Source organism: Pipra filicauda, unplaced genomic scaffold, assembly GCF_003945595.2.
Source record: "Pipra filicauda isolate LSUMZ 115617 unplaced genomic scaffold, ASM394559v2 scaffold165_size2600900_pilon, whole genome shotgun sequence".
Lineage (NCBI taxonomy): Eukaryota > Metazoa > Chordata > Aves > Passeriformes > Pipridae > Pipra > Pipra filicauda.
This window is the reverse complement of record NW_024104162.1, coordinates 1,542,099-1,565,679: the sequence shown is the minus strand read 5'-3', so window position 1 is coordinate 1,565,679 and position 23,581 is coordinate 1,542,099. Positions and strand designations below refer to the sequence as shown.

Here is a 23,581-nt window from a genome sequence, read left to right as displayed (position 1 = left end):
GCATATGAACACTGATGTTAAACAGACCAAGCACACATTGCAGGACCCCTCTTGCAGACTGATGCTACAGGTATTAACTAGCCACGTTTTGCAAAGTGAACATCTGTCTGCATGTATGTATTTACACACGTGTGTACACACAAACAGCTTTGTAATGCCCTCTGGTGATCCCAGCCCACAGGGGCTATGAGACCTGGGTAACAGCAGCTCCTTCATCCTCCTTGGTAAGGAGAGGCCTCGACTCAGTGCAACAGCCAAACTTTGACACCCTGGTAAAATGTACTGGTGTGGGAACAAGGTGTGAGCATGTCATAGATGAGAAAAATGTCATCTCTTCAAAGAGAGATTGTAACTGATTTCTGCAAGCAATGACACTAGAATAAAAAAGAACTATTTAGAGGGAGTGAAAATATATCTGTGCTTCTCTCCCCATTTCTTCTCTCTGCCTCTGTTTTCTGCTTTTTACCTCTGGCTATTGAAGCAATCATGCAGTCTTCACTGTTTGCATCAGGGTGCAAATTCAGCACAATTGGGTCCAGCATCTGTAGTCAGTTGCCACGAAGCAAAACTTGATTTTTAAAGCAGTAATTAAACATCAGTTTTGCACTAATGCAATAGAGGTATATTGAGACATATAATTTTGCAGTAAATGCTGAAGATTTGCACTGTGTGAAACAGTGGAACACACTGGCTAATAAACTTCAGTGCCAGTAAATGAATACTAATGTTTTTAATGGTCCTAAATTACATTATTTCTGAAGCAGGATTAGCTTGGTTATATAAGAGGGACTGATTTGGTTCAAAGAAGAATAGCAAAACATGAAAAGAACAGGCTGTTTAAAATCTACGTTTGCTTCTCAGATGTTTGTGTTCTCTAAAGAGCAGTTTATAAATTACATGCTATCCTCCTCCTCCTCATCATCATCATTCCAGTTGTACCAGCTGGCACCACTCTACATGGAGTCCTCTTGCAGTAGTAGGTCTTTCCAAAACAGTATAAAAATCAGCCCTAGTGTATAAAATTCCATTTTTGTCACACAGGCTGCAGTTGGCTGCCAAAATAGTACTCTAAGATAAACTGTCAAAATCACAAGTCATATCAGGCCAAAATTTGACTCGGTGTCTCACATGGCTTTACTGTAATAATGCCCCAAGAACTGTATCTTCAGTTTCTTTTGCTCTTCAGTTCTGCAGAGTGATACCTGATTATTTAAAGGAGCTGAACTTGTCTCTTCTCTATGTAGTTTTCTACTGCAGTTGGCAAAACAGTTTCTTTTTTCGCTGTAAGGTCTGAAGAAAGCTTGCTTTCATCAACCATGTTTTGCCACCTAGAATTGAACTTCAACGGCAAGTTTCACCTGTAAGACTGTACCCACTTCACCCAAAATGTGAAGTTGTTCAGATCCAGGATGGACAAAATAGAAATGTCAGCAAAATTTAATGAGTCTTCATCCTCCATGTCTAAGTAGTCAATTCTATGTAATGATAAGGTTTATTTTTTTACAGCAGAAAACAAAATTGTTCTATTGTCTAAATTAATTTTAAAAAACCCAGGAACACAAGAACACTGACGGTGGGCCGTGCAAAGAATAACACTCTATTAAATATTTTTCCCTATTCTTGTGGCACAGACAAAGGTTAGTATTGAAAAAGCATGTGTGACTGTGCAAATTCTGGCATCTCATTGCATGCTTCTACCACTGATCCCCTAATCACTGCTGTGCTTCCTTGTCCAGACTTCCACAAAACCACTCCTGGTTCTCCCTTCTTTATCAGCTCTGGTAAACCAGCACAGTGCTGACATTAGTAGGTCAAAATAATCTTATCAAACCAACTCTGCAAGACATCATGTCAGTCGGAAAGCAGCTCCTTTATCTCTAATTAGAAATGTGGGGGTTAAAACCAGTTTCAATAAACTGGATGTTTTGAAATGAGCAACTATGGATAAAAACTAAAATATTCTCCGACCTATTGGCAGATGTCTTCAATAACTCATAGATCAGATGCATGGTTTCAGAAGCCTGGAGAAGGGCAAATATACTCTCCATCAATTAAAAAAATAAAAGAAAAAAAAAACATGAAATGAGAATTAGGCTAGTCTTTTAAATTAATCTCAGAAAACTGGGGATCAAATAATCAAACAAAGCATACCTAAGCACCTCGAAAATATCAGGGAGATTTGTGGAAGCCATTATGCATTTTATAGAGTGTATACACTGCCTTTAATTGCTTTGTATTAACACCTCTATTTGCTTTAATCTTTCCTCTGACTTCTGTTTACCTTTTCCTTTCAGACCGCTGATAACTCCCCCTGTAAAGGCCTGGAAAGCACACAGGACGTGGTGTGACTCTCGGAAAGAACCACCTCAAACAATCAGCCATTGTGAGCGTGTTTCACCTGTTGGCACTGCCAGGTGACACAGTGACATCTTGATGTACCGTGACTTCATTGACACAGAGCCCAGTGCTTCACATTTGCACCAGTGTTTCATATTTTATTGAGGACCAGTGGGATCCGGGTGCATTAAATGCAGCCTCAGGCATGCAGGGACCGTGTGACACCGTGTGACACCAGGAGGTGTCCATCATCAGATGCCTAAATATAGGTATCTAGTCTGAAGTTGTTACCTTATTTACCTCTATAATCAGTAAAGATGAACATCTCTGGAGGATGGTTCATCTAATCGGAAAACAGACATGTAAGATAGGTAGACTATTTCTCCAGAGGTGTCCACTTGTACCTCCATTGACCACAGAGAGTCCAGACAACTATCTACATAACCAACTTCTAAAACGGCTAAAAGCAGATGAGCCATTTAAGTGAAGGCACATCAGCCTTTCTACCATCTGATATGTGACACCAGGAGGTCACCGGTGTTGGGGGAGAGGGCGGGGTGCGCAAGGAGGTTCTTACGGGAGAGAAAGACCTGAAATGTTCCGCTGTGAAAATACAAAACCAGAAAACAAACGTTAAGTGTTTATTTATTTATTCACTTGTTTATCCATACATCAGTTGAAATCTCTTAAAGCAGCCGTACGAATTCTGGTAACTAAAGGACGCGTCCCTCCACACAACCCACGTCCCCCAGGACGCTCAGGAGCCACGGTCTCTCACCGCGCCATGATGGCGGTTGGGTGGGGCTGGACTACAACTCCCAGCAAGCCGCGCGACAACCTAGAGCCCACCCCGCGGGGGTGTCATTCGCTGTGCCGCAGTGCATGATGGGAGTTGTAGGCGCACCGCGACGGGGTGGGCGGTGCCGCATGCGCGGCGGCGGCGGACGCGGCGCGTGGCAGGAAGCGGAAGGGGGCGGGTGCGCTCGGAGCCTGACGTGTCCCTCCGCGGCTGCCGCTCGCTGCTCGCCGGGGCCGCCATGGGCAGTGAGTACCGGGGGCACGGGGGGCTCCGGGGGCCGGGCGGGGGCGACAAGGGGCGACAAGGGGCGACAAGGGGCGACAAGGGGCGTGCAGGACAAGGGTGGGTCCCCTCGCACACGGAGCTCGCCCGCGGCGCGCCCCCCTCCCGGGCACCGCGCCGGCCCGTTCCCCCGCGCCCCCCCCCCCACACGCGCTGAGAGGTGGCGGGACCCCTCTGGTTTGGCGGCTCCCGCTGGGTTGTTGCGTCTCCCCTCCCGGGGATGGCAGCTGATCCCGGGGAAGGAGCTCGCGTTGTGTACCGTGCCAGGCTGAGGTGCCGGGTGCGGTGCCGGGGCGGGGGTGTCACCTCGGGCAGGGGGCACAGCGCTGCCAGGGGCATTGCCAGAGTAAACGATAAACTGTGTCTGCAGCCCGGAGTGGTCCGAGTCAGTGGGAGTCTGCAGAGTCCCTCACCTCGAGGAAAAGCTACTTGAAAAGCGTCGTAGCCGACTGGAATATTGTTGTAGATGTAGAGCAGAATCTTGGTTTGCTTCAAGTTGAAAACCACGATCCAGTGTAACCTTTCAGGCATAATCGCTTGAAAATAAGTGTACATCTTTTGTGGGCTGGTCTTAAAGTGTTACCAAGTTGCCACCGAAGTTGCAGCCTGCCATGAAGAAGTGGAAGCCACCAGTAGTTTCGGTTCTCCTGTGCTGTCGTGTCTTTTTAGTTCAAATCAGTCCAAAATATGAGTGCAGTCTTAGATGTGTCTTAACCAGGCTACCATTAGCTCTGTTTAAAATCAGATCTCTCTGCTCATGGGAGAATTGTGACTTTGCGAGTACCTTCTTCATTTATAGGCTTATTCTAAGACAGACTTTTCTGATCTAAGGATGTGTCCCTTTGGCTGGGAGAGAATCATGGCACAAGACATTCTATAAAGTAACTAGAATTGATGCTTGTGAACAGTGTGTAGGAATTTTTAAGCTGTGTGGCCCACAAGTAATATATATATACAATATCCAAGGTACTTTTTTCTCAAATATCAGGCTCAGGGAGAAGCTACTATGAAGTAAAAGTTTCAAGGGTATTGATAAACTCATGCAAAGCAATGACCAGGGTTTTTTGGTGCTGTCAGCCTATACAGTGAAATAGGAAAGCTCTTGACTTTTTTTTGTAGTTCTTTTTCCAGTTCATACTGTACTTAAAATGTACTAGCTGAATCTCTGCCTATCTAGAACAGATAAGAATTTAATAATACAAAAAACTCAAACCACAAACCAACCAGTCAACAGAAGATCCCCAAAACGGGGCTTTTTAATATGTAATTTACGTGTCCAAGTTGAATTTTGCTTGAGCTTTTCCCAGTATTCCTTGTATCTCTGTGTTCACTTTGTCTTTTAACTAATTTCCATACAGTAAAATTTCTTGAAGTGATCAAGCCCTTCTGCGTTATCTTACCTGAAATCCAAAAGCCAGAACGGAAGGTAAGTTAATAAAATTTTCTTCATAGGTTTGTATTTGTGTATTGTAAAATGTTTACAGGTTGCATTTGTGGGATTTGGGGTTTCTTCTCCCTGCTGGGAGAATGGCAGTTTTTGGCACAATTGTTTTTAGTGAAGTGCTTATCTGGTGCATCCTGTGTTGTGGATGGGGCTGTACAAGAATATATTTGCTGGTAAGTGCAGTTGTGCAGATTTGGTTATGCCACAACAGTGTGTGGTGAGATGTTGGAAGCAATACAGAGTGTAAACTAGAGTGGGTTAAAACAGCAATACTTGAAAATCTTTTCTTCATAAGTTCTAATCTAAGATTATTTGCTAAGATAAGCTGCTCTGTATTATTGTTTCTTTCTCATCATAAGCTCTTTCTAATAAAAATGTAAGACTTGTTTCTGTGGAAGGACTAGAATTACCTTCCATTGACATAGCTTGTTTATTTGGATTAAATTTTCAATAAAGCTTTGTAATTTTCCTTGGTCTTATGTGGGATAAAAGGGATGAACTGTAAGTTATTTTCTTTAGGATGTCCTGTACTTTGTCCCTTTACAAAAAAAATGTACTACTCTGAAAGTTTGCTTGATTGACTTGGTCTTGTTATCTTGACAGCTTTATCATCTGGTGTTGGATTTTGGTTTTGTGGTTTTTTTCCCTTTAGATTCAGTTTAAGGAAAAGGTACTATGGACAGCTATCACACTCTTCATCTTCCTAGTATGCTGCCAGGTATGTTTCCTTCTCCTGTTTTTAAGGAAGAGGATGTTTAAAGCATGCTATGAAGTCTCTAATTTAATCTCTGCTTGGAAATGCAGATCCCCTTGTTTGGCATCATGTCGTCAGACTCGGCAGATCCTTTCTACTGGATGAGAGTGATTTTGGCATCAAATAGAGGTATGGTCAGTCTTTCAGGAGGGCATTTTTTTTTTAGCTTGAATGAAAATGGTTTTGGACTTGTTCTTACATTGCACTCTATTTTAATGAAGATAAAAAAGTGAAGTAGAGAGGGAAAAGTAATTTTTTATATTCTGTAAAATCATAAACCAGTGCAGCATTGGGAAAGGCACAACTTACAAAATGAGTTTATGGTTGGCTGTGTGCACTCTATTATATGCATAAAACGAGCATTTTTTGAGGGAAATGGTTAGTGAAGAGACAGTTCCTAGTTACCTGCATTGCTGCTGTTGCAATCTTGTGTAAATATTCCAAGGTTTGTGATTTGTGTTTCAAATCATATTATATGTGTGCTACGATTTCCTGGGTGACGTCTTTGAGTCTGTCTCACAGAAGATTGAAATGCACTGTAGTTTATATAGATTTCAGTTTCTTGAGGAAGCTTTCTAATGCAGGTATGGATTAAGAATGGTGGCAGTTTCCTGAGTTCACTTTGTCATTCTTTATTATTTAGGCTATCTTATCAGTCTGTGTCATACCTTGTTTTATGCAGACTAAATCTGTTCTTGACAGCAAAAGTCTTTTTCAGTGGACACAGTTTTTGAGGTACTGAGCAGTACTGCATACAAGACTGACTTCTAACAAGCTTATGTTATCATTGATACCTTTTACATATATGGAAATTTGGAGTTTTAGATCTTCTCCATCATGATGTAAAGGATGGGGAAAAAAAACTTTGAACTTCAAAAGTGCCTGGGTATGGTACACCCCAGTATTTTCTTTCATTGTTCTTCCTGTGTCTGGCAGGCACGTTGATGGAACTGGGCATTTCACCCATTGTCACTTCTGGGCTCATCATGCAGCTCTTGGCAGGTGCTAAGATAATTGAAGTTGGTGACACCCCAAAAGACAGAGCTCTCTTCAACGGAGCCCAGAAATGTGAGTAACAGCTCATATTGTGGTTTAGAGTTTCTGTCCCCAGCAGTAGAAAGTGTAAATTTAATGTGTGATGAATGGTGGAGCCAGAAATGTGTTTTTTTGTTGTGCTGTTTTCATGTTCTGCTACAGATGTCTGTACTTCATCAATCTTTTACTGACTGCTCTCTGGCTTGTTGGCTGTTAAGATTCAGAAAGGTGTGAAAAGGAAAAGTATCTGTGCAATTGGCTTTGCTGCCGTAATCTCCCTGGATAAGCAAAGCAATATATAGACTGTGGGGACTCAACTTTTGAACTGTGATGGTCAGCATTAACCTAGAAAAAGTTCATGGTGATTAAGATGTTTGTTGTAGCTGTTTATACTTTGCAGTTTCAAGCATGGTTCTTTCAATAAGGGGTCTCTGTGCTCAGTTGATAATGACTTTTAGAAAAAAATGAGTGTTCTTTAGCTATTTAGTGCTGTACCACACTTCTAACTGATCTATTTACTGGAAAATAGAATCATAAATTGCTAAGGGAGTATCTTAACACCCTCAGAGTTTTCAGTATCTAAAGCAGTCTTTGGTAACCAAACCCACTTGCTTCTCAGTATATTTGTTTCTGGAGTTTTTTTGTGTATTTCTATTTTCCGTGCCAGATTTCAGATCACAAACTCAACTTGTCCTTGATTTTAAATATCTTGTGACTTCTGCATCCCTTCCCAACTGTTGTGGTTTAACTCTGGCTGGCAACTAAGTATCACACGAGACACTTGCTCACTCTCCCTCTAGTGGGACACTGATTGCCCTGTGTCATAAACTCCAGAACAAATACATACTTTTTTCTTTTTATTCTGCAGTGTTTGGAATGATCATTACCATCGGACAGTCTATTGTCTATGTAATGACTGGAATGTACGGAGACCCATCGGAGATGGGTGCTGGTATCTGCCTGCTTATCACAATCCAGGTAATTTCTAGTCTTCTCTACTTACTCTTCCCCTGAAAGGGCCAAAAAATCAGCCTTATGGACAGCTTGCCCCACATGCAGAGGGAAAAAAAAGGATCCAAGTGTATCTTCTTCTTCGTATGGTCTTTTCTTGTCTTTTAATATGTGTCATTTTTTTAACAAAATGAGAAAGGCATGAAACTGATGCTGTGTTTCTTTTTCTACTGCAGCTTTTTGTTGCTGGATTGATAGTTCTGCTCTTGGATGAGCTCCTCCAGAAAGGATATGGTCTTGGTTCTGGCATCTCTCTCTTTATTGCTACCAATATCTGTGAGACTATTGTGTGGAAAGCATTCAGCCCCACCACTGTGAACACAGGGCGAGGTAATGTGGTGTAGACCATGTGCTTTACAAAAATTTTGTACAAAAAGGCAATATCTTTTTTTTTTTTTCCACTGTGTTAGCAGAATGGCAAATGCTGTTACTGGCATCTGAGCTGTGCAGTTGACATGCAGTGAATCTTGCTAAGGCAGCAAGTGCTGCTGTGCAAAGTCCAAACACAAAGACATTTCCTTCTCAATTTATGGTATCACACAAGATATTTACTGAACTTGAATTGGAGAAATCCCATTCTGAATCCTGTAGTACCAAAGTATCCCTAATGGAACAAAGCACTGAAATTTGGAGATAATCACAGCTCACCTCTAATTTGTTTTTCCTTTTCTTTTCGAAGGCATGGAATTTGAGGGAGCCATCATTGCTCTGTTTCATCTTCTGGCTACTCGTACAGACAAAGTCAGAGCTCTTCGTGAGGCCTTTTACCGTCAGAATCTCCCCAACCTCATGAATCTGATCGCCACCATCTTCGTCTTTGCCATTGTAATTTATTTCCAGGTCAGTTGGAGTGACGAGGGTTGTAAAACTGTATGGAAGTAGGTCCACTTCCTTCTGCATTTCACTTCTATATTTTCACAAGACTAATTTTTTTACCTGCAACATCTGGTTGTTCATTATGCTCTGCCTTTCTTAGTCAGTTCCCACGCTTGCTGTAGCCACACAAAAGACTTGAGACCTACTTTGGTCTCTGAAAAAAGAAACCAAAAAACAAAGAAAAACCCGGATGAAAATGCACATGTGGTATTGTCTAACCCAGCTGCTATTGCTTTTTACTGGAGAATACTTTAAGGTCTCTAGGCCTGTGTGTTTCTCTTACTATTTGTTGCAGCAAATATATCTGTTGAAGAATATTGGAAGTTTTAGTGTTTCTTTTCCTGGATGCTTTTGTTCAGTCTTCTTGTAGACATCAGAAGAAATCTAAAGTTTCATCTTTCATCCCTTCTTATGTGTGTATGTTTAGACAATCCTGCAGGATTGCAGGCCCTTTGCAGAAGAGTTCCCCTGGAAGCCCTCTGGAAGGAGTATGTCTACTTGCACAAAATGATTGCAGCTTTTTTCTGTTGCTGTCAAGACCTTGCACTTGCAGTTTATGACCTTTGATATGGGTTCATGCCCAGATGTAATAGGGGATTTTCTTTTGAAAACTTTTCAGGGCTTCAGAGTGGATCTTCCTATCAAATCTGCTCGCTACCGTGGCCAGTACAACACCTACCCTATCAAGTTGTTCTACACTTCCAACATTCCCATCATTCTTCAGTCTGCCCTGGTGTCAAACTTGTATGTCATCTCCCAGATGCTCTCTGCCCGCTTCAGCGGCAACTTACTGGTCAGCCTGCTGGGCACTTGGTCTGTGAGTATCCCTTCTAATCTTGCATACAGCTTTATAAAGCACCATTAAAATGTGTGGTTGAAAAGATGGTCTCTGAATATTAGGATGCACTTCTGCAGGTGGTCATGCACACTAAACTCCTAAATTAGTAGTTTATTTAAATTAAGGGTAGTGTATGAGACCTGCTGTGACGAATGTAGAAGTTAGGTTTTCATTTACCTTTTTCCTTGGGCTGTTCTTTGCTGTCAGAAGTATTTTTTCTGTTCATTATTGCATTTCTGCTTAGACAAACTACTTGTGATATTGAGTCTTTGTGTGCTGCTGCAGTACTAATGATACACAGTGGCACAAAGGTGATACAAACCCAGGCTTAGCTTAATGTCTAAGAAATAGTGAGAAGGTTGGTGACTGCTTTCTTCCTTCTTCCAGGACACATCATCTGGAGGCCCTGCTCGTGCTTATCCAGTTGGTGGACTCTGTTACTATCTGTCACCTCCAGAGTCCTTTTCTTCAGTGTTGGAAGACCCTGTACATGCAGTTGTTTATATTGTATTTATGTTGGGCTCCTGTGCTTTCTTCTCTAAGACATGGATTGAAGTCTCTGGCTCCTCTGCCAAAGATGTAAGTTTAAAATGGCAAATTATGTCAGCTTACCTGATGAAAACAGGTGGAGTGTTGCAGGAATAAGACTTTCTGCTGAAATAGCTGTTCTGCTGATAATATTGTTGGTGTAAACAGGGACTGTGTCTTTCTTGTAAGTGGGGAGGATGGTTTCTTTACTGCTTTTTCAAAAACAACATCAAAACTCAAATAGTTGCTTTCACTGGCATTAGGGAATTTAGAACTTAGAAACATCTGATCAGTGTGAGAGCAGGCAAGGTAACAGGAGAGGTAGAACTCCTTCAGTGCACGTGGCAGGTGCACCATGTAGAAGGCAGTTGCCACTTAAGAACTTGCAGGTAAAGCTCAAATAGCCAATGGGATAGAGAGTTCTGAGCTTCTTTTGTGGGAAGATTAACTACAGGTTTTTATTTTTGTCTTGAGAGTGCTGATAATGGAGAATATAGTGCAGTGCATTAATGTGCCTGAGCCTAGCTTCTCACAATTTCCATTTGCTACAGGATAATTAGTATTCAGGAACTATATCACTCTGAAATTAGAATTGGAAAACAAGACGGAAAATAGCTGTCATCGTGGTGTGTTTGTATTGTGTGGGTTTGTGTAGGAAATCAAGTTTGGCAGCCATATGGAATGGTTTAATCCATTCTTTAACAAATATGTAATTGCACAGTTACTGTAACAGCATGAGCACTCTTGTTTTGGACTTGCATCTTGCTGCTTGTCAAGGCATGCAGGGATGCACTTGCAGCCATGTATAGTCAGGTTTTTATTTCAGAATAAGCCAATGTACATTTTTTAACACTTTAATATACTTCCCTGATACTAAGTAAAATTATTTTAATTTCATGTAAACAAGGTTTTCCACTATATAGTGGAAAACTGGCAGCTTATTCATCTGAAAGTGTGTTTTTTCAGTACATGGAATCAGTGACAAGTACCTTCAGAAATTCCCCTGCTAGATTTTGTTACCTGCAGTTGTCAGTAAAATATTTGCAGGGTTCCACTGTAACCCTGTATAATTGCAGAAATCCAATTTAAGAATAATGTTTCAAGAAAGGTTTCTAAAGTCTGGTTTCTAGTATGGCCCCACAAATAGCTCCACTGAATGTGGAAGCTGAAACTGAGTAGACACTTCATAGAATGGTTTCACTAACATCTACTAGACCCTATTCAGGAGAAGAGCAAGTGGCAAAACACGGATTGAATTATATGTATGAGAGCCTCCCAATGTCCAAATTTTCCTCTTCTCAATAGCACTGGAATTATCGAAAAAGCTTTGTGTAATTTAACAGGTAGAAAAGTGCCTGTGACTACAATCAGTCTGAAGTTAAAATAGTGGGTATTTTAAGCTCAGATGAATAATGCAGAAAATAATCCAACCCCCAAAACAATACAAAAAAGAGCCCAAGACCACCACCATTTACTGCAGTGTCTTGGTTCTGTTTCCTCATAGTACTGCATTCCCTGACCCTGACAAATGGCACTAAACTTACTTGCTCCATTCCTTGATCCAATACAGGTTGCCAAGCAATTGAAAGAACAACAAATGGTAATGCGAGGCCACAGAGAAACTTCAATGGTACATGAACTCAACAGGTGAGCTACACATTTCACTGGCTGTTTATGCAAAGTGTTATGGGCAAACACGTGGCAAACTTTGCTTTGACTTCTATTTTCTAGATCCTAGAACACAGATATTCTTTCAGCTTCGATGTTACATGCATGAGGCATAGAATAGTCTCATTAATGGAAGATTTGTGCAGTACAGCTTATTCTTACCTTACAATTAGAATTAGCCTTAAGTTCCGGAGCTTGTATTTTCCTGTTGTTAAATTTTTTCATTTATATAATTTTTTCAGGGTAGCCACAAGCTTAATCACTGTGCTTAGTTGCATGGTAGACTGTAATTAATACCTTCTCCCTTAGCATAACATTCTTTTCCCCTCCAGTCAGGTTGAGCTTTTCATTTCCTCATCCAGTGTACTGGCATTGTTGCATGTTCCTTACCTTGGACTGTAGACCCATAAGAGAAGAGAGTATTTTACCCTTGACTTTTTTTCCATTCATGTAGTTTCGCTCTTGTTTTCTTAACCACCTGGTTAGATTATCTCTGTAGTGGTCTTTCTGTTCTCAGTGGGATTGCTTTTCTAGAAAAATCCTGCCTCTGGTATAGTTACTTTTCATAGATCCCATGTGTGACTAACCCTCTGTATTTGTTACTATCCTGAACAAACTCTAATGGCCCCTTTTCTGTTCTTGTTTCGTGTTTTGCAGGTACATCCCCACAGCTGCTGCGTTTGGTGGGCTCTGTATCGGTGCCCTCTCTGTGCTGGCAGACTTCCTTGGGGCAATTGGGTCTGGAACTGGAATTTTGCTCGCTGTCACTATCATTTATCAATACTTTGAAATTTTTGTAAAGGAACAGAGTGAAGTAGGCAGTATGGGAGCTCTTCTTTTCTAAACCTAGCTTCTCATGGACCCAGGAAAGAGAGAAGGGACATTCTCAAAAGGGTAGCCAGTCAGGTGAAAAGAAGTATCATAAACTTGATAAGGTTGTTCTATAGAAACACATATTTTAATAATGTTTCCAAAGCACATTCCCTTATGTTCAAACTTTTCTAGCATACTGTTTGCATTTTATAAATTGATGAGGAAAATGTGCAAAAAATTTTTTCTTAAGAAAATTGTTTTTTAATTATGTGTTAGGAGAGTCAGCTTTCTGACTTGGAATTAGTTCAACAATTCTTGGGATTTTTTTGAGCCCCTTTCAAATTTAGTAGCCAGAAGCCTTTGCAGGTTTTAATAAATGTTTGTTAAATGAATGTTTGGAAGGGATTTTTTCCATTTAACTTGTTTTTGCAGCTCCTTTGCAGTAATGGTGAGAAAAATCTCTCCATCTAATGCTCAAGTTTCCATGATTATGGTTGTAAGCACAAACAGTGTTTAATGTGTTTGGATATTTTTTCAGTATGGCAGATTTGGAAGGCAGTTGTTTCTTTTTACTAAATGATATCTCTAATTCCAAATGTCTTGTAATTACTACACTAGACCTTGTTAGATGTTGAATATTGGCTTGAGACTGTTGTCAAGTTTCTGAATAAGAAAGGAATGTGTCCTTTCCCACCACCTCTCCTCCATAAGCAGAAAACTCAGGTCAATCTCGATTCTGCCAGAGCCTGTGCCTAAGAGTTGCTGCTTTGAAACTTGGTCAAACTGGCAGCTTTGTAAAGCCTTCTACTTAGTTTTCATTGCCATTAGTGGCAGTACTGCTGGTTCTGATGCTGGCTGAAAAAAATGGGTGTTATGGCTGCATAGATGCAAATCTGCTTGTGCTCTTTGCTAGAGCACAGTTTCTCTCCTTGATAATGAATTCTGGTCTTGTAGCAGTTGGGATGTTATCTGACTACTCATATCTAGTGAATTTTGAGTCTCATTACCACAAAGGACTGTGGAAAGAATGTATGTTACTTGTCTGTTTCTATAGATCTAGATATGAGACCCTTGTCAGATAACCCCACTAAGGGGCTTATGTAGAGGGCTTTTCCATCCTATAATCTCATGGATTTGAGTGGTACATAGAAAAATACTTTCTCAGAAGGTATTGGGGCTTCTCCTTTTTTTGAAGATCACACCTTCAAATTGGGGAGGTTACAGCAAAGGCTTTAATGGACCAGAATAATACTTAATTTTCCATTTAAATTTAGATTGTCAGTACTAATCAGGTGCCTAGGACCAAATGCAAATATTTGTGTACGAGTCTTGTAAATACACTTTTCCTCAATCAGTATTTGACAACATGGAAACCAAAATGAGGAGTTGTAACGCTGGGATGTTTCTCTACACTGCATCAACATGCCTTCTGTGCGTTTTTGCATGTTGGGCTGACAGTATATGAGTCACTGTTCCTGCTGGGAGTGGTGGGACTGTTATGGACCCAAGGAGCACAGATGACATCCAGAAGCCCTTGTTAATACCCTGAGCTCAGGTACCAAATGCCTGAGGAATCTGCAAATGTGGAATGAGATGCACCTATCAACAAAAGTCAAACTCCTGGGGTGAGGATCACAAATGGAAAAGGAATAAAAGTATTGGGATAAAGGATCCATGAAATTCTCACTATCAGCCATTCACTATTTCTTCACACTACGTTCTATCATTTTTCTGTTTTTCATAAAGTACTGGTGCACCACAGCACAACTGTGATGTGACATGGGGACAGTTAAAGAGTGACTTTAAAAGGAGAGGGAAGGAGCATAGTGTTGTTGTTTTTCCAGGAAGCCCAATGCAAACTTTGTTTTGATATAAAAGACTCCACTTTTTGGGCATGAAGCTCTGGCTGGGCTGGAGCTGTACTTGTATTTTTGGTCATATCATCTATTTGAACTGGTTGCAGTTTAGACTGTTCTCTCTTCAGTGTCTAAGCAGCACTTGTTCTGTGCATCTGTATTTTTGTTGTCTAGTGGTAAAATCTTTGTCTACTATGAGGCAGCTATGTCCTCAAAGCAGGACCTTCTGGTCATACAGTGGATGTTCACAGAAAGAAATAATGCCTAAAAAATCTGCTTTATAATGAAATAAAGTGCATCTTTGGAGCTAATGCTTAGTTTGTTGGGTTTTTTTTCTGAGTTGCAATTCAAAAGGCGCTGCACACGTAAATAGTGGGAGAGTGGGGCCATGATGTATCAGTTTAACAAAAACTGTTTCCATTGGAGATACAGTGCCAATCATTTTGTAGCATGATAGTAGTAATAGGATGTTAATTGAAACAATGCAAAGCTGCTGATATGCCCAGTATGCCCTCTGAGTTCCTAAACTTAGAGTAAGGGAAAATTTTGACTTCCTTCTGAATAGAAATATCTCAGTACTTTAAAGCAAATTTGCTTAAAATAGTGGTACTGGATGCAAGAAGTTCAGCCAAGATTTTGGTTGTCATTCTAAACAGCAGCTTGATTTCTCCCTTGCTGTTTTATTTTTCACCAGGAAACTTGCATTAATAACTGGTTGCTGTAGGAATATTATGTCATCACACATGATCACAGAACTAATTGGGGTCACCGTGGATGTGATGAGTTACCTGCAAGAGCTGGGGGAGACACCAACACCAGGGCAAAGCCTGAGATCCTCTTTCTGCTGGTGGCATTTTAAGTGCAAAATTCTTGGCATGTCCTTTTCTTCTGCACTGCAGGTTTCATGCAAAAGCTTTTCCTGTAGCATTTAACTGCTGGGTGTTTGATTTTTGTCCCTTTTGCCATTATTCAGGAAGCCTTAAAAATCATCTGTTTTATTCTAGTTCACTTACTCCTAGGGCCCATCTCCATATAATTTTGAGATGGCAAACGAATGGACTTTTTTTCCTGATTTTTTAAGCATTTTGTTTGTTGTTGGTTTTTTTATATTGAAAAATAAATAAATAAATAACTTTTGGCTGCAACTTTAAAGGTTGTTGCTTTACTCTAAGCATTATATGGCTGTGCTCCCATGATTTCTCCAGGGGATAACCCTGTCCTTCTACTGTAAACAGACTGATTTGTGAAGCAGATTTCTCAACCAGCTTTCAGTAAAGGAGGAAGCCAAGTGGCTTGATAACTGCTTTCCCTAATTGCCCCCCCTTGCAGCAAGGAATAACAAGCTTTTGGTGGCCTTCAGTTTTACCGCAGCTCTGAGGAGTCTCTCACAGGTTTCTGTGAGCTGCTTGTTTACAGACGTGATGGGACATGCTGTGAGGTCTGCAATGAACCTGGACTAGTGAACCTGCTCCCTGGACTAGTGAACGTGCTCCCGATGTGTCGCTGGTGCTGACGGCAGGCTGGAATCCTTCTCGCAGCGAGTCTGTCCAGCTCCGTGCTGGCTGCGGGGTGGAGAAGGGGGCTGTCGGCGAAAGCGTGCAGGGAGGGACAGCAGTGACAGCTCTGACACTCTGGTTCGCTCGGTATTTCGGCCGGCCCTCGGCTCCTCTGCCAGCTTTCTGCCACGAAAGCCCAGCCTTCGCCGGCTGCCTGCCCGAAAAGGTCGCGGTTTGAAGCGCGGCCAGGGACGAGCGGCTCCGCCGGCCCCGGCCCGCAGGTGTTCAAACAACGCCGGCTTGTCTGGGGGGCTGCGGCTGCCAAAAACCCCCCGGAGGACAGAGCCTGGCACGGGGAGCGTCTGCCCGCCGGGTGGCAATGTTACACTGCGATTCCAGGCCCCGGCTCCGAGGCAGTTTGGATTAGGGAAATGCACGTTAAATTCGTTCCAAATGTGTGTTCTTTCTTTTCCTTCCCTGCTACGCCGATGGGCGTCGTACAAAGTAAGAAGCTGGGAGCGGAGTTCGCCAATATTTATTTGTATTTCCTAGAGCTGGGGCCAGGATTGAGGTTGTTTTAAGCTGAAATGCTGAAAATAATCTTTTAGGGAGTTCATAACATTTATAATATTTTCTAACATTTTTCAAGCATGCTAGGTGTCAAGAGGCAGTTGCTGTTACAGCCTTTTAGTCTGCCACTTAAGCCTAGACTGAGACAGTCCATGGGATTGGAAAAAAAGACAAAAAAAAAAGAAGCATTTAAAAGGAAAATCAATATTTTAAGCTGGGGACCTAATTAGGCAGCTAGACTTTAAGCTGCTGGTTTATAATATGCCACTGGATGGATCTGCTAAAATTGAAACTCTTCTGTGGGCCAAGTTGTAGCAATCCTCTGGCTATTGCCAACGTGATGCCAGCCAAGCTGGCAGTGCTTGGCAGAAAGGAAATACCCTGACAATTGGCACCTCCTTTGGCAGCTGTATCAGAGGGGTTGGAGACTGAATGAGCACAGGCATGATATACTTTGTCATCACAGAGGGGGCTGTCAAGGTCAGAGATGAGATGCCAGCTCTGAGATATTTCTTGTTGGAGAACAAGAAGACTGGGCCAGTCAATTTTCCAGTAACAGGAATACCTGAGAGCTTAAAACAGAGGGAACAAATAAAACAAGAGAACAGCAAAGATATATTTTTTTTAAGAAGCTGTTTCAGACATTTTTATACTGCTTTGGAGAAAATCAGGATGCATGACATATATACAAAACCCCAGATTCCCCTTCTTAGATATTAAGGCTAAAGTGGATGGTTCCAAAACTGGTATGAGCTGGGGCCTGGGGGAATATTAGCTATCTGAAATCTCAGATGAGTATTTTCCACTTTAATCTTCAGTGTGTCTGAAGCCCTCTGATGTTCTTACAGCTCTGATGTGTCTCTTCTGTGTACCTGTGGTGTGAAGATTTATAAAAGAAAAATGCAGCAGCAAGCAGGGAACAGCAAACAGAATATTTTGCCTGATTAACTTCACTATATAAGTGTGAATTTTATTTTTGTTTAAATAGCTTTATCTTTTGGCAATGCAAGAACCCAGAATGTTGCTGCTGCTGGATTCCCAAGGGGTGCAGAATTACACCGAATGCACGTAGAGGAAGGGCTCCCTGTGACCACAAATGTGGTCATTTACACAATGATTTGGGATTGCAGAGCTCAGCTGTAGAGAGTAACTGGTGGGTGTGTGGTGAGAAGCCATGAAGGAATTGTGGGAAAAAGCAGTGCAGGAGCCAAGGCAGTGAGGAGATGTACCCTTGTGAATCTGGGATGTGGTGGTGTATGATGGGCCTGTATTTGAGTGCATCTGAGAATGCTCTCGAGCTCCAGGGTTTTGAAGACTGCTGACAACAAACTGTGAGTGTGTTGTGTGGTTGGGGATGGTGATTAAAATGCAAAGGGGCAGCTGCCTGCTGGATCTCCCCTGCAAGACAAACCCAGAACACCTCTGTGCTATAGAAATCAATGGTTTGTTTAACCTTGGTATCCCAGCCTGACCTGGTGTTCCCTTTGCACCATACAAAGTTTTCTTTGTGTTCCACAGATGTAGAAACTTGTAAGACAAGGAAGTGTGTTTGTTAAAATAATTCCTTTTCTAAGCACTTTTATCTTGAATGTTTGAGGATGAAGCTTGGACTGTTGATTTTTAAGTTATTAGAAGAGCATTTTTTTAACCTATCCCCCCTTGCTTTGAGTATCTCTTGAAAGGAGAAGAGATTTATGGGGGGAACATGTTAACTTCTTTAAGTAGGTAGAAAAGAGCTGCCTCTTATCTCAGTGCCTCCCATTTCTTAAGCAGTACTGGCTGGTGGAAGCAAGCCAACATTTGGGATAAGGCTTATCTAATTTAATGATGGAATACAGTAACACAAGCCAGGGGGTTCTGACACCACTTTCTGCAATTGAGGTACATTGAAGTAATTTTTATTTAACTTTAAACACAGCTATCCACCTTTTTATAGTGAATAACTGGAAGCTTACATGATCCTTTAAACTGGAATGGTGACAGGGATATCTCACATGTGGAAAGAGAAGAACCTTAGCTGTAGAGCAAATAAACTAGAAGGGTTTTCATTTTTATGAAATGAAAGTTCAAAATCCAGCCCACAGCTTGAAGACCTGAGTAAAAGCTACCATCCTATTTTCTTGTGTTCCACAGGTAGATCTGTGGTGGGAGGTTCTTGCACAAAACAGGTATTTCTCACGTCAGAACTTCAATCCCCCTGTGGAAGTGATCCTTAGGCTATTCAAACCTCACACACCTGTGTGAGCTTTGTCCAACATGGCCTTTTAATGGGTGTGAGATGAGCTTCACACAACTTGTTTTCATCTTACGACAACAAGAGCACTTGACCATGTAAAACTACTTTTCTGTATTTCTGTCTAAAAGGCTTAGCAGCTCTTGGATGTAAATTTTTGATTTTCTCACCTTCTCCAATGTCTGTGTTCCGTGGGTCTTTAGATGGTGTCATGGTTACTTCCTGTCCCAGCGTGGGTGGGATGGGGTTGCCCTGCTCTGATTCTGTGTGAGGGAAGGTGGCTGATGTTTCTGAAGGCAAGTGATGATATGTGTGGATAGTCCTGGCAGGATCCTGCCTTCTGGACTGGACAAAGCAAATTCATCCTCTGAAAAAATCTATCCAGAGGGACAGGACCCTTTAGGAATATGTAGTTATCAGTCTCTCTAATCTTAGGTGCCTATCACCTGTATCCACGCTGCACAATACAGATGTCCAGAGGGGCTGGAGGCATTCAATAAAGCTGCTACTAAAGTTCTTCACATTAATAGTGAGTTTGAGCACATCACTCCTGCGGTCAGTGGTCTGGAAAACTACATGCAGCTCTCAGACCTGGAGAGAATTTGGGAGGATAAAAGAATGGACAGGCTGAAGCAAGGTTGAGGATCCTGACAGTCACCACCTGGGAGCCAGAAAAGATGTGTCTCTGGTGCTGGGGAATTGTCTTTGGCCTCTACAGCAGCATTTGGCTTGCTAGTTCCCAGTATTTACCTGAATATATTTTGGATTGTTGCAGCTCCTATTGTTTGTGATAAAGGGTTGGACAAAAGGTCCATTGATCAGGCAGTCCTTGCTATCCATCTCTGTCTGCCTCTCGAGACAGCCAGTTTGTGGTCGTAGTGATGCTGCTAAGCCACTGCACTACATCAGGCTGGTACAGCAAGTTGTGCTCACTGGGAGGAAAGAAGGTGTATGTGCAGATCCCTTCTCCTTTCTCACCACTTGCATATGGGAATCAGGGTGTGAATACCATGCAATGTGTGACTCGCTGTCAGGTTCAAAGCTGATGGTGATCTTGCTTCCATGGTCTAGTTTAGTGGGGAACAGTCTGCCAGGTTTGAATGTTTGTGACATTCAAGCTCTGCGTGGCAGAGAGATTATCACAGACAAAGGTGCTGAATTTCATAATTTGTTTTTTAAAAATGAGACCAACTATTGAGTAGAAAAAATCTTGTTCCTGGAAGAAAATCCTGGTGTTTTTCATAGGAAAAGTGAAATATCTCCTGTAGTTGTTGTTTTAGCTAAACTTTGTCTGCTTGTCTAATAATGAAAAATAGTGTTTGGTGAAATTATGGAAAATAGCCATGTTTCTGAAATACTCGTTATTTCTTTTACTGTGTCATAGTCAAAATACTGCCCATGTTCAAAATGAAATTGCATTTCATGCAAAGATTCTTGCACTGACAGAAAAATTAAATACTTTTATCCCTAAAATAGGAGGGAATAAGATATTGAAAATAAAAAGCATCAATATTGCTGACGTGTATATAGAAAAGGTTATATCTTGTGGCTCTGAAGTAGAACTTAAATCCAGACATAATAATGAAGATACACAAAAACTTCTGTTTTGATGAACTATCTGGGGGGGGGGAAAGATGTGAGATTTCAATATAGATTCTTTATAATGTAGTTAACAGAGTGCAGTATTAGGGGCTGACAGTAAAGTTGGTCAGCAATAAATGGGAACTATAGTTACCTACTGTTTTAACTCAAATTGAAATACTTATTCATTTTATAGAAAGCTTTTTTTTTCCCCCAAGTAATGGAATACAGAAGTAACATTATCACTTTAAAAATTAACATGTGGGAAAGGATATTACCATGTTTTCCTAAGTTTGGGGATTTTTTTCATGTTGAGCCTTCCCTGTTTCTGACACCTCCCCTTCCCAATCCTGTCATCTGGCCGGATCCAGGGACTCAGCCCTGCACACAGTGGTGCAGAAGCTCCAGCTATGCTGGGTCTAGGAGTCTTTAGAAACCAGGCTGTGAGTGGTGCCTGTAGAGCACGGGCAGCAGGAGTTGCTGGAGCTGGTGACAGTGCCAAGGCAGAGCTCCCAGCTGGGGCACTGGGAAGAGCTGCTACCTGGGTGCAGCCCCTGTGTCTGGGTACAAGCAGGACAGGAGTGGGAACAGGAGCCCGTGTCTCCCTGTGATCTCTGCAGGCTTTGGATGCGTCCCCTTAGACTCGCTGATGACAAGAGCTGAAGTGTGGAAGTCATTACCTTCAGCCAGATGCAAAAATTGTCTTGTGCTCCTGCTCCAAAGGGAGCCTGTGGTGGCTTCCTCCCTGTGACGAACGCAGGCGGTGGTGGCCCAGCCCGCTGCCGCTCCCCGACCTTCTGGTTCCTTCCCCCCGTCCCCGCTGTGCCCGCTCCGCTGGTCCCCTCTGTCACCTCTCGTTTGCCGTCTCTCTCGTCTGCGCGGGGCCGGCCCCGCTGACGGCTCTTGCCGGGGCTCTCTCGTTGTCGGTATGCTCATCGGGAAGATCAAGGAGCGCTCGGACAATGGGCACATTGTTCCCGGGTTTCTGCAGCCTGGCTGGGGGAACGAGCCTGCCCTTCCATAGCCAGGACCCCGAATTCCCGGGACCTGGCAGTCCATGGGCCGGATGCTCTAGGTCTGATCCGGATGAGTTGTTGGAGGGAAGTTGTCTCAGCTTTGATGGGAGTGAATTGTCAATTGTGATGGCTTCTGGCTGATGACATATTTGAGGGGAACCAAGCTTTTTGAGCGAACAGTATGATAGAAGGAGGTGCAGGATGTGAGGTCCCCCATGTGCACAGATTTGGAAAGCATGTGGCTGTGGAGATCTCTCTAATACAAACTGGCTTATTTCATAACTTGAGGTACAACCTGTGCCTGGGGTTTTGGTGGATTCACTTCTCTACTCAATACTTTTTTTTTTAATTCTCCCTTTTCTTTTTCTGGCATCATCTTCTGGGGAACAGGGTTGCCAGGGAGCCTGCTGCATCCTCACGGGAGTTCTGTCTTTTTCTTGCCTTCTCCATTTCATCTTTCTACTCTGCCTCTTTCCCTTCTCTTGTAATGCACAACCTTCTTTCAAACACCCCATCTCTCTTGTGCTTCTACTCTTGCTTTCTCTGGGATTGCATCCTTTATACATGGGGTTTATACCTCCCCTCTGATTGATTTTCCTTCTTCTTCCTCATACTTTCTTCTCCTGTTTGGGGGAATTTTATTTTCCATTCTCTTTTTCCTTGTACATCTCTGGTTTACCATCCTCCCTTGCAATGTCTGCTTCTTGCTTATCAGCCCCTTTCCTTCAGTTCTTTCTGCTCCTCTCCTTATCCTCCCAGTGCTGCATCCCTGGTGGGGACCTGGTTCCTTAATTTGTTCAAGAAGCATCATCCTGCTGAGCTCATCCAGATGAGTGATTTATCTGAGGACAGTCTCCGTTCCTGTTGGACGTGGACAATAGTCCTGTATAGCAGTGAGGGTTCTGCAGTTCTGTGGGCCAGTTGGGATCCAACATCACACCACTCACACCTCCACACTTGGCTTCACTTGTCATAGGATTGAGCCTATGACCATTCAAGCACAGCCTTGGTGGTTCAGAAATATTCCATGCTTTCTTTTTTGGGCTATATATTTTTCCAGACTTTTCCAGAGTGTGTTGCACTATTCTGCTCCATCAGAGTCACATCTCACCCCAGAGAGGGCTACCTCTCAATGGCAAATAGTTGAAGGACTACTAGGCTGGGCCATTGTAAAATATTCTTTATCAAAAACGAGCCCTGCAAAGAGTGCTGTAGTTCTTTTGACACCCTCCCCCTCTCTTTTTTTATTTTTCCTGTAGGAGTATTTCAGCTATTTAATTAATTTTTTTTTTAATATCTCTCTTTCCAGACTTTTTATTCCAGCCCCACTGCCCGCGATCCCTGTGGGGTGTGAGGAGGAGGGCTGAGTGACAGGCTAATAACCTGCTCTGGCTCTCGCTCCAAGCCCAGTGGCAGGTGTCCCAGCACCCCTATTGAATGCCACCATCCAAAAAAAAAAATTTATCAACAATCTTCCTTCAACAATGATTTATTATTGCCATAATTTGCGTTGGTACAATGAGCTGCAGAGTGTATTTCTGCACCCGAGTGACAGGTATTTGATGGCTCCAGGTTCCTATTTTATTTAGTCTTGAGCCTAATATGATTTGGTTACCCTCGCCCCCTCCTTCCCATCCCTCTCCTCCCTCCCCACCCAACCTTTTCTCATTTTGTTTTGTTTTCTATGAGTGTGTTTCGCATAACCCTGGGCTGGCTGACAGCGCTTGTAAAAACCAGAAGTCGATCTTGCAGTGGCTTTTCACCATTAATCAAGCTGCCTGGAATTGGAAAGTAACACTGACAGGCTTTTATCTTGGAGAGAAGGAGGATGGCAGATGTATTTTATAGTGGATGAGCCTTCACGGCTTCTATTAGACTGGGACTTCAGTGGTACAAGGTGGTGGTTTGGGGGAGGAGGGGAGCGAGGGGGAGGAGAAGCCAGGGAGCAGCCTATAGATAAATAGATCCGTCAGTCAGGCGATGTGGAGGTCTCCAGGCGGCCAGCCATTGTAGGTGACAGAAAAGGCAATCAAAGACAAAACAAATCAAAAGGTACATCTTATCAGCAGCAGGCCAGCTGGACTTCCACCGCACTCGGAGGCCCCGCCGAGGGCAGGAGAAATTAATCGTGCTGTCGAGGCCAGAGAAATTGTCGCCGCTGAAGGTCCAAGTTCAGGCGAGCAGAGGTGGCCAACATTAAAGGAGAGGGAGAGCGGGGGGTGGGAGGAGAGGAGTGAGGAAGCGAGTGCCGCCGTCCCACCACCTCTCTCCCTCCCTCTCTCCCCCGGCCGCCGCAGGCTCCTGACAAGTGCATTCATCGTGCGATGATAGCTCGGCACCTATGATTGGTACCTTTAATAATATAGCCCTCGCTCAGCTGTCACCCTGAAAGAACAATTTTTCCTCCCGCTTTCCTCGATGCAAAGATACATCTGTAATGAGAA

General features: G+C 42.7%; 1 protein-coding gene across 1 annotated transcript; it reads left to right on the top strand.

Annotated features, from left to right (window-relative positions):
• The first annotated feature begins 3,314 nt into the window (after positions 1 to 3,314).
• Positions 3,315 to 13,056, top strand: SEC61A1 (SEC61 translocon subunit alpha 1). Its single transcript, XM_027729253.2, has 12 exons — positions 3,315 to 3,381; positions 4,777 to 4,844; positions 5,515 to 5,580; positions 5,667 to 5,745; positions 6,553 to 6,684; positions 7,520 to 7,629; positions 7,839 to 7,992; positions 8,342 to 8,502; positions 9,158 to 9,355; positions 9,764 to 9,955; positions 11,475 to 11,551; positions 12,230 to 13,056. Exons 1-12 carry the CDS (start codon positions 3,375 to 3,377, stop codon positions 12,414 to 12,416), a joined length of 1,431 nt encoding a protein of 476 aa, XP_027585054.1. The 5' UTR covers positions 3,315 to 3,374; the 3' UTR covers positions 12,417 to 13,056.
• The last annotated feature ends 10,525 nt before the right edge of the window (positions 13,057 to 23,581 follow it).